The sequence below is a fragment of the Hermetia illucens genome, chromosome 2 (assembly GCF_905115235.1).
Source record: "Hermetia illucens chromosome 2, iHerIll2.2.curated.20191125, whole genome shotgun sequence".
Taxonomy (NCBI): Eukaryota; Metazoa; Arthropoda; class Insecta; order Diptera; family Stratiomyidae; genus Hermetia; species Hermetia illucens.
This window is the reverse complement of record NC_051850.1, coordinates 5453785-5465029: the sequence shown is the minus strand read 5'-3', so window position 1 is coordinate 5465029 and position 11245 is coordinate 5453785. Positions and strand designations below refer to the sequence as shown.

The 11245-nt window shown below is 43.1% G+C and overlaps 1 protein-coding gene across 1 annotated transcript; it reads left to right on the top strand.

The window, feature by feature from the left end:
• Window positions 1–450: 450 nt before the first annotated feature.
• Window positions 451–10342, top strand: LOC119647621 (alanine--glyoxylate aminotransferase 2, mitochondrial). Its single transcript, XM_038048664.1, has 6 exons — window positions 451–694; window positions 8115–8415; window positions 8480–8603; window positions 8833–9400; window positions 9490–9872; window positions 10140–10342. Exons 1-6 carry the CDS (start codon window positions 673–675, stop codon window positions 10239–10241), a joined length of 1500 nt encoding a protein of 499 aa, XP_037904592.1. The 5' UTR covers window positions 451–672; the 3' UTR covers window positions 10242–10342.
• Window positions 10343–11245: the final 903 nt, after the last annotated feature.

The window sequence follows — 11245 nt, the reverse complement described above, 5'->3', positions numbered from 1 at the left end:
ATTTTCTAGAACTGTATTTCCACAGAAACCACACATAGTCTGGATTCTAATCCTTTATATAACCTCACTCAGGTCATAATTACTTGCATGACTATTTGTACGATATATGGCCGTGTTATACGAGCATTATCAGGTAAATCATCTATGTTAGGTCACGACTTCAAAAATCGTTTAGTGATAAAGATTAGATGAATTTCAGAGATAACACCTGTTTAATTTGAAATGAATATCTACAACTTGTAGCTCGTGCTTCAGGAAAATTATTCCATTAGTTGAACTATACAAACTGAGAGTACCTGCCTCCAACGTAGCGTGCTCGTAACCATAGTCCCACTCCAAAAATATTCAACACTCGGAATATTTACTCAATGGAGAGCTACTATAATATCAACAAACCAAGTCAGGAGTCCAAATAAAATAAACTTTTTAAAAAAATTCAGTCGGCTCGAAGCAGCCACCCGTGTTATATGGCTCTTTTCGAATAGTTCGAATTTTTCATTCCCAAACGGTGGGAAGTGCCTACTCTTGGTCGGGGGTTATTTTCATCATTGAATCAATTTTACTCACTTTTCGGGGCACGTGCCAAGTTATTCAGTAAAATAGTAAAGAATAATTGAGAATTTCCCCTGTTTACTTGTGTTCCTGTTCGACTGATCAAGAATTAGATAAATAATGGTTTTGCAACGTTTTTTAAGTACGTACGTAATATATGCATGTCTCTATTACCGATTTTATTAGCCCCTTATAGTCGTTGTCTGGAAATCGTTTTGCATAATCGATCGTGGGGAAAACTGACCCTCCTGATCAGTATGCACATCCATTAATTTCCAAGTGTAACTATTTCCTGCAGATAAAATGCGCATTTTTTAGTGATAGTGAATTCAAGTGAACTTGACCTCCAACAGCATATCACGACCAAGTGAAAGTGATAAAGGTCCACACCTCACACCATGGGGTCCAAATTATCTTCATAGCCCACAAAGTGTATCTGTTTCGCTATCAGTTGACTATCTATTGCGTCCGCAAAGTTTGGCTTCCAAGTATCAGTCTCCGGTGAATTTCTATGCTTTTTATGTTGATAACGATATTCACCAAGACCGAGATTGCTCGAGGGGCTCGAGGTCACGCAATTATTATATTTATAATAGATGAGAGAGTGTATCTCCAACGGCCGGCTGAGACTTATCTCCGTGTTTATTCTATTCCGCTTGTTGTACAGACTTGATTAGGGGATAAATATAGAGCAGACGCTTGGAAGTTGGTGATGTCCGAAATTTAGATTCGCAGTTGAAGTTGGTGAAAAGATCGAATAATAGATTATTTATGAGGGTCTGGGCTGTTTGTAAGATTGAAGCATGGGTTTGTGATGGATGCTTGCCTAATATTTATTTGTAAACAGAGACATCACGCCACGCCTCGATCGGTATCTGAAAATCTGCTCCACCGTCTCATGGATTAGTGCTGCACCATTCCATGGAGATGATCATCCACTCCGTAGCGATATCAATAGAAACGCGTATAGGAGGTGTATAAGTTATATTTCTTGAAGTTCATGTCGATATCATTGATTGAAATTTTATAATTAATTGTCAGTTGCGATAAATGCCAACAAATATAAAACCTTTCATGGCACGCCGTTCTATAACTCCAATATAAGCGTTTATTTGATACTAAATTAGACAACCGTACTGTACAATTAATTATAGAACAATTCTTTCAACTGGTACAATTCGAGGAGTATTTATAACCGACGGGATATATTCTAACTCTAGAACTAAATCCCTTCGTGGGCGGATTTTCGGTCCTCTTATACCCCGCGGAACATTCCAGAAAGGCATGCGAAGGCTTTGCTAGAAAACTACTTTGCACCTTTGACAGATCTCCTTACCGGCATTCAAGTCATCTGTTAGCAATTATCTTAACTAAATATTCGCGTTACTTTCATAGAATTTTGATGTCCTGGCTAATTGTCATTACTGCAATTTAAATTGACGTCACACATATTTTTCCTAAAGTGATTTTCGTCACACTGCCCACCGCCAGAACTTGTTCGCCCCGAACAAGAATGGCTGCTTTCCTCTGGACGTTTTAATTTGTTTTCATCTCTCCAGGTACTCAAATTCCATGTGCGTCAGGCTTTTATCCGCTTCGCCTAATTTAGTTAACACCATCATTAAATTGCTTAATTTCCAACGAGGTACTTCCAATTTCGATTGCGAATTTAGTGCTTCCTCCTTATTATGCTGTATATTTCTGGAGCAATACCAATTGATACTCGACAAACCCAACAGAGCTGGTTTTTACATCAAATCCTGTTTGTTTTCTATTACTTGAAGTGTGTAATTTGTCGATATTGCTCGCTGATGACGGTTTTTCTTCAACCATAAAATCTCGTTTAAATGTAGGTCCAATTTCACATATCAGCACATCCGTTCGTCTTAGCCTCTTCAGCCCTTTTGCAAACTCACGGTCATCATCTTCATCTTCTTCTTCTTATTTTTCTTCAGTTTTTGCCCCGATCACAAGCGGGGTCGGCTTGTTATGATCGGTTTCGCCATTTGGCTCTATCGAATGCCTGATCTGAGTGCAATCTCGAGGCGTTTAAATCCCCATCCAGCGTATCAAGCCACCGGTGTTTCGATCGACCTTTTGGTCGTTTACCATCGACTTCAATGTTCAGACCTATCTTGGCAAGTGAATTCTCGTTAGCGCGAATTGCGTGACTATACCATCAAAGACGCCTCGCTCGTAATTTTTCCACGATCGGTGCAACCCCATAACGATCGCGGATATCCTCATTTCAGATTTGATCAAAACGTGTCACGCCACTAGTCCAACGCAACATCTTCGTCTCCATTACCGCAAGACGTCGTTCATTGTCTTTAATAGTTGGCCAACACTCAGAACCATAGAGAGTGACAGGATGGACGACATTGCGGAACATTTTAGATTTGACACGTTCGTTGATATGTCGATCACAAAAAATACCAGTTATGGAACGCGAATTCATCCAGGTTGCGTTAATGCGTGAAGCGATTTCATAACGCAGTTCTCCATTGGCTGATAGAGTTGACCCGAGGTATTTAAATCACTCAATTCTGGGCAGATCACTGCCGCTGACAGTGATTGTGCTTGTTTCATGGGCATCGGTCGTCAAAAATTCAGTTTTGTTTAGATTCAATCTGAGACCATGTTGCATGAGGTGATCATTCCATTTTTGGACAAGTTCCTCGAGATCATTTTTGCTATTAGATGCCAGGAAAATACCATCTGCATAAAGCAGTGTATAGAGCGCTGGACGTTGGATGTTCCGTGTGACGGTGTCCATAATAAGAACAAAGAGGAGTGGTGAGAGGGCACTTCCTTGATGAACACTAACAGAGACACGAAACGGTTTTGATACAACCGCAATACTTTGAACTCTACTTTTCAGATCGTGGTAGAGCAATTGAATCTAGCGCACGAGTTCTTCTGGCACTCAGTGTTGTCGTAAAGCATACCAGATGAGTTCGTGAGGCACACGGTCAAATGGTTTCTTTAGATCCAGAAATGCAATGTAAAGAGGGCGGAGCTTCTCACCGTGCTTCTCCATGAGTAACCGCGCAACGTGTATTGCGTCAGTAGTTCCGCAGTTTTTGACAAATCCGGCTTGATTCACAGTTATTTCAACGATTTCGCGAATACGGTTGTCAAAAATGCGTAGATCTATGTTTCATGGAACCATGCTGCTCTTTGACAATGAGGTGACCGAAGTACATGGTTAACCAGTCGTTCATGTATCTTTCCAGGATTTTGGAGCAAGGGGAAAGAAAAGAGATGGGGCGGTAGTTCACAGCAAGAAAAAGGTCTCCGCTCTTGAGAATAGGGATGATAAGAGCCTCTTTCCAGAGATGGGGAAAGTAACATTCTTCTAGAATTTTGTTATAGATTATACACAGGGGGAAGGAAATATGTTTTCTACAGTTAAAAAAAAGTAGTTAGGAAGCCCATCGGGGCTAGGTCCGACATTGGCGTAAAGATAACCAGTGAGGAGCTCAACCAAGAAAGGCGTAAGGAGAGGAATGAGCACAGATTCGGAGCAATCTGCAGTTAGAAGAGGCGTAGAGAATGGAGTGGTCGAGGAAAAAAATACGGAAGAGAAGTAGGCGCAGAGAAGGTCGCAGTATTGCTGTGGGGAGTTGGCAGTGAAGTCAGCAAAACTGATAGAAAAAGGGAAAGATTGGCTGGGATTACAAGAACAGCGAGTGTGGGACCAAAAGGGTTTTAAGTTCAGCGGCTTCGACATTCAATAAGTACCTTTTAGGCGCCTTTTTAATTATCGACTTCACAGTAGAGCGCATGGCCTTAAAGTGAGCAAGGTCGGCAAAACCCGAAACTTCTTCCACAGTGCATGTTTCAGGGGAATGTTATCAAGGATCTCCGTTGTGAGCAAAGTTGTGTACGAACGCAGGCAAGCAGGGGACATAAAAGGAGTGGAAATCGGACAGGATATTGTAAAAAGTGCTAAGAGCTTGATCACACGTTTAGATGTTTAATATGTAACCCCAATTGATAGACGCTAAAGCTGAGTCGAGCTGTCAAAGTTGGCTTTGCAGAAGTTGAACTTGATTTACGCGCAGTTTTGGAGTTTGAACGGGGGAGCTCCCCTCTCAATTCGAGTGGGGGGTGGTGAGCGTCAGTTTCGATATACGGGGATGTGTAAGAGAATAAAAAGAGGTGGCGCTTGGGGAGGTTGAAAAGGAAGAGATCGAGAGTGCGACCCCAACAATTTTTGGTGGTATTGAAATTCAGGGCAGAGCAAGTAAAGGAAGAAAGTAGAAGGGGAGAATGGGAGGTTAAGGAGGTCCTTCACAGAATCAACGAAAGATTTAGGACCACATGCAAGCACTTTCGTGTTGCCATATACAGTTTTGAAATCATTACGTTCTGTGGGATCTTCCGCTTCCCTTAAAAGAGCAATAGCAAATTTCCTCTTGTCACGGCGTGCACTATGCTGAGTTTCTTGGGATTTCACTTGGTATCGGAGTTTGAGTGCGTCACGCCCGCTATCACTCGCAGTGGTGAATAGAGCGTTCAACCCCCTTCCGATCATCAATCCGCTTGTATTTGGCCGAGGACCTGTGTAGCACCCGAGAAAAGCATTTTGATGGCAGCCCAGTGCTCATCGATGTTCTCGGGCGGATTACTCAGTATATCTGCGGTCCGATCAGCAAGATAGCTCTGTAGAAATCCGCGAATTTCCCACCATTATCGTTACGGTCGCCAAAACCTGTATCCCCATTACATGTCCAAGCTAAGTGTTGTCAGAGCCCACCTTGGCATCCTTGGCAATCAAAATGTCACCTTTAGGAAGCCTCCCTGAACTATGTCTAATTGCTTGTAGAAAGCACCCTTTTCCACTATATCGAAAATCTCCGTAGGTGCAAAGCATTGCGCAATTGTGGTGCACCTTAACCTGTAGTAGAATCTTGCAGTTAAAATGTCTGTCAGAAACCGGCTCCCAGGTCTAGAGAGCGCGTCTTGGGGTAGCCGTCAGTCAGTACAAAAGAACATTGCCATAAGTGTGCCAAGAGGGAGGTGGAGGTCCTAATTCTTATGCTCCATCGTGGGAACCAATCCATGTTTCGCCCTGGAACCTATACTACCCACTTCACTCAGAGAATTGAAAGATCGATCCTTCAAGTTAAGTGGAGTCAGTCCACAGTCTGGCTTAAAGACAGCCGTATGCAGGGGAGTCGCCTGCTCTTTGCTGTAAAATAAACGTGTAGCGAGTCGACTTGGCGATGATGTTGTGCCGCCACGTCAAGCAGGCCTCTACTGCCGACGTCAAATGATAGGTTCATCCGCTCCACGGCAGAGTTTTGATGATGCATTCGGAATTTGGACATAGTTGTCCGTATCCGCCACTGGACGTTTTCCAGGTCGGTTTTCGCAAAATTCATGCCAGACGTAGTGGCATGGCGGGTGTCTTCGGCGGTGATCCCTTCAGCATGCAGGTAACCCCAAAGTCCACCCCAATTTCGCTTTCATCACCAAAAACTGTACTGCCTTGGATTTGTTCAGTGATCTGAAAAAAACTCCGCTGGTTCTTCACGTAAGTTGCATTCTGGACACGTCTAGAGTGACTTTCGCCATATCGTCGTAACCGACTGCATATAACAGAAAATTTCTGCTTCATGGTGTCCAGAATGTCAACTACGGATGACATAGTTCCTGTAAACCTTCTGCACTTTATTTGTCACCCGTCTGCTGACATTGCCAGTGTTTATTTGAAGCAGTCTAGCAATATCCTGCCTTAGTGAGTCCGGCCGACGTTCCAGACGAATTTGCCATGGTGGATCTATTCGGTCACTCAAGCCTTCTTCTGACCATGCATTCTGACAGCCACAATTGTGCCACAATACACAGGTGTTTGTAGTTGCAGCAGCGACATATTAGCACACAGCCGAGATGCAATCTCATCATTAATTTGAGATACAATTCTTGGAGTTGCTGGAGACTCATAGAACCTGGGAATACCTGGTATATGCAAAGCATCCATATCTGAGAATTCTATACACGCTCTTTGGAATTCGTCCCGAACCTCAGCTGAGACTTCAGCTGGACGGTGGAGAACGGGGCTTCGGTGAGTACTGAAACTGTTGCTTGCGGTACGGCGTGGTGCTGTTGACGCCGCCGCCTCTGCGCCAATCGACTTTTGGTCACCAGTTTTCGCGATAATCTCACGTCGAATATGTTTCCTGATGATGGCCAGGATCATGTCGCTGCGAGTACTAAAGCGATACTGGTCTGCGACTCGCTGCACATACACGTCCGCGAATTGCGGGAAACCCTCGGCGAATCTCAGGTGCAACAACGGTGGTAAGATTTTGTACCCGCCCTCGCTGTTATTTCGTTGTAGGATCGGATGACCTTCATTTCATTTTCACTTCATCCGCTGCCTATGCGAACCTGCTGAAGTAGTCGCCACAGATTGTGGCGAAACAGCTGCAGTAGGTGGAGCAATGCTCCTGGTCGTCATGGCGCCTAGATGTCGAACCGCCCCACGACTAGCGGTTTCGCCGTTGTGCTGTCCATTACGGGAGCCCGACCCAGTCACCAAGTCAGACGACTTCCGCCGGTTATCCGTACCGGACCTCAAATTTCTTCTTCTTCTCATTAGATCGATTTACATTTTATATCTAACTGCGAGGTGAAATGAAGAGGAACTAAATCTTTGTTTTGAGGACTCCCTCCTCCTCCTCCAATCGCTAATCTGCAACACTCAAATTAATCACAGGTGCATCCTCTAATTCTATGGCCTGAGGATGCCAAGGCTGGGTGCGAACCTCAAAGGCCGTACCTCATTGAACATCTGAGGCAGAAGCATCTACTGAGAATGCGATTCGTCATGAATCTTACCCCTCGAATGCGCCCCTTTGGTCCGCAGTTTTACAGCTCCACGCAAGCGATCGTGCCGTCATTGTTTTTGTTTTTAATTTCCAGACTTAGCTAGATCTTTCGTTAGGTTCGCGCGATGATACGTGGGGAACTGAATTGTTCAAAGAATCCCCCACACTCCCAAGCCTGGCTAGCATAGGGTCAAGCGAATGCGTGTCAACGGAATACTTCGGTGGAGCTTCAATATATTTGAATGGACCACCATGGTCACTTTCGCCGACTTTATTTTTAGGATAGCTTGGTCGTCTCCCGCTACTCAGGATGGTCCTTGGTCATCGCCCTATCGCATAAGTTATTAAAGGCGACAAATTAATTGTGGGTTATCCCAGAGGCAAAGTAGGAAAGTAGTGTAGGCTTCTCCAGAAATCCTGGAGGGAGTTGAAAGACATTTCCAGAAACTGGAATCGATCGCGCATAGGTGCTGCTGACGCTTTATGCTTTGTGAAGAGAAAGTTTGTTTTTATCTATAAATCTAGGTCCTGAAATGTGTTTGAGCAAGGTCATAGGTATATATTACCCTAATTACCCTAACTGAGTGGCCTTTCAGTCACAATACAAATCTTTTTTCCACCAATGAGATTTCCTACCATTGCAACAGTCTAGCGCTCAAACCACTAAGCTATATGGATACTAACCTAAATACTCATGTCGAATTATATGAATTTTTATTTTAGAACCCCAACCCATCTCACGATGCCATCAACAATTCTTCAGACTGAAATCAACCAAATCAGCACCAGTGGTACAAGCTGAAATGCCAAAAGTTGAACATGATCCTCCAAAATACTCAGGACCATCTTACGAGGATGTTGTAAAAATAAGGAAGGACCGATTAACTCCAAATATAATTGCTCACTTCAAAAAACCACTCCTGATTCATCATGGGAAGATGCAGTGGTTGTATGATCACAGTGGCCGCCGGTATTTGGATATGTTTGCTGGAATTGTAACCGTTTCTGTGGGACATTGTCATCCGTAAGGTTTTCTTGAAATTTAAGAAAAAAGGACTGGGCATATCCTATGTGAATTGTATTTGCAGGAAAGTTAATGAAGCATTGAAAAAACAATTAGATACACTATGGCATACCACGAATATCTATATGCATCCTAAGATTCACGAATATGCAGAACGACTGACTGCCAAGATGCCGGACGGTTTAAAGGTTGGTGTCATTTTTTATATTTGTAAAATGAGGTCCCAGCAGGCCTAAAAAGAGAGGGCGATGATTTTTTCGGGTCCGGAACAGGGACTATAAAGAACTCCACATAACTTTGAACCGGTCTTTATACGACCGGGGGGGTCTCAACTTTGGGCAAGGGTGCACGAATCATATTTGCTTTAATGATCCTTAAAAAGAGCTCTATTGTAAAGTTCCAATCTTTCCTTTGTAGTGTGTTTGCTTTGTGAATTCCGGTTCAGAAGCAAATGATCTGGCCATGCTTATTGCTCGTCTGTACACTGGAAACTATGAGATCCTTGCCCTCCGTAACGCTTACCATGGAATGTCACCATACACAATGGGTCTGACAGCCCATTCGACATGGAGATATCCCTTGCCAGCCGTGAACTCAGGCATACAACATGTCATGAATCCTGATCCCTATTTGGGAATCTGGGGTGGAGCCCACTGCCGTGATTCTCCTGTACAAACCACCCGAAGCTGTTCCTGTGATTTTGAATGCAAGGCTGCCAATGAATATTATAAACAATTACGACAAGCATTCGAATTTTCGTTACCGCGCGGACGAGTTGCCGGCATGTTCGCTGAGTCGATTCAAGGAGTTGGAGGCACTGTTCAATTTCCGAAAGGTTATATAAAGAAGGCTGCTGATTTGGTACGAGCAAATGGGGGGTTGTTTATTTCTGATGAAGTTCAGACTGGGTTCGGACGAACAGGAGAACATTTCTGGGGATTCCAGGATCATGATATCATCCCAGATATCGTAACGATGGCAAAAGGTATTTCATTCTTTAACATAAAGAACGACCAGCTCCGGTCTCCTCGTGAGAGCACTGGCTGATGAAATCCTTAACTTTAATTCTTCCAGGAATAGGAAACGGTTTCCCACTTGCGGCCGTAGTAACAACACAAAAAATAGCAGATTGTCTGGGCCAAGCTTTGCACTTTAACACTTTCGGTGGAAACCCTATGGCAAGTGCAGTAGGACTTGCTGTTTTGGATGTAATTGAAGAGGAAGAACTCCAGGATAATGCCCTTGAAGTAGGAACATACTTCTTGAAAGGACTGGCTGAACTACGTGATCGACATGAAATCATTGGTGATGTACGCGGTAAAGGACTTATGATTGGGGTTGAACTGGTACAAAGTAAAGACACAAAGGCACCATTGAGTGCGCCACATGTTTCACAAATATGGGAGACTTGCAAGGACTTGGGTGTGTTGTTTGGACGTGGTGGAATTAATGGAAATGTAAGTATTGGAGCGATGGAGCCTTTTGGATGAAGCTCATTGTGGGAATGAAGTGGAGGAATCATAGACCGTCCTGCTTGAAACAAAATGGAGGAATTAACGTAAAAAGTTTGGACCAATCGAATTTCTACTCCTATATCTAGTTGTGTGTACAAGGTTCAACCAGGAAGGTTATGATATTCTCATTTCAATCTTTTTTTTTATAAATTCTAGTTCACAATCTTCTTTCCTACTCATATTTTCTCCTTCATTACATTTCTCATTTAGGTACTTCGAATTAAGCCCCCAATGTGTGTAACAAAGGATGATGTCACATTTGCATTGGATGTTCTAGATAGATCTATAGCGCAAAATACCAAGCATGATTAATTCATTTTATCTGATTTTTTGGTTTGGAAGTATTAAATTAAGTTGCGAATGTAAATATAAGTTACTTAACTTCCATTACAATAAAGTGAATGATTTTTTCATTATTGACTTTATTTTTCAATCAGAAAATAGATACATCCTATGCTCTTGAATTAAGGATAGCCATCTGTGAATACTAGCAGCCCCCATTGTGTTATCTTGCACGAAAATAGTGAAATAAGTTTGAATATTCCTCTCAGCACATTTTCTTAACTATTTGCATTGTAATCTTTATTTTTTAGTTTAGTTTTTAATTTCAGTGTTTGCTGGAGTAAGTTTAGAAACCGTACATAATAGGGTTGAATATTATCAAAACATCCTGGGGGTCCTTTGAGCATTTTGATCCCTCGATTTTTATATTATTATACAAAAAATCACATGTCCTTCTAACTGATCCATGGATGGGCGTGGATCCTGATAAAGAAACAATAAATTAAGGGGATTCGCACGAGCCTATCGACAGACCAACAACAACGAATAAGGATTCGATCAGGCGCATGGACCGTAAAATTTCGGACCCGAGTGCTACAATCGAAAGGGAAGATCCACGTTGAACCGCGGCTTAAATCGATGCTTCTCCCGCCTCTGATGTATTGTGAGGCTCGATCTTCGAAGTTCCCTCCGTGCCTTGGCATCTTCAGGCCTCCAGTAGGGTTGAGTTTTTCAGTGATTTCGGCATGCAAGAAGCGAATCGTCATCGCCCGAGTCGTCATAATTATGCATGCAGTCACGTCCGAATAAGTCGGCATAAGTTATCGGATCCAAACCTACGGTCAAGTCCTTAAAAATTCAAGCTACGTCTATCGTCATGCCTGTAAAAATCATTTGTATTCCATCCATTGTCACGTCTGTTGTTTAAATGTGCCGCATGAGTTGAGGCAGGCTGATGTAGAGGTACCTGATTCACTAAGTGCTTGTTTGGGTTCGAGGATCAAAGCGCAGACAATTGCCCTCGAACTATCCTC

Bases quoted from the DNA above. Each gene is read 5' to 3' on its own strand.
- LOC119647621 (XM_038048664.1), top strand. From the start codon at position 673: ATGGTTTTGCAACGTTTTTTAA. The intron at 695-8,114 runs GTACGTACGTAA...TTTTTATTTTAG, and splicing joins GGTTTTGCAACGTTTTTTAA to AACCCCAACCCATCTCACGA. The intron at 8,604-8,832 runs GTTGGTGTCATT...TTTCCTTTGTAG, and splicing joins AGATGCCGGACGGTTTAAAG to TGTGTTTGCTTTGTGAATTC.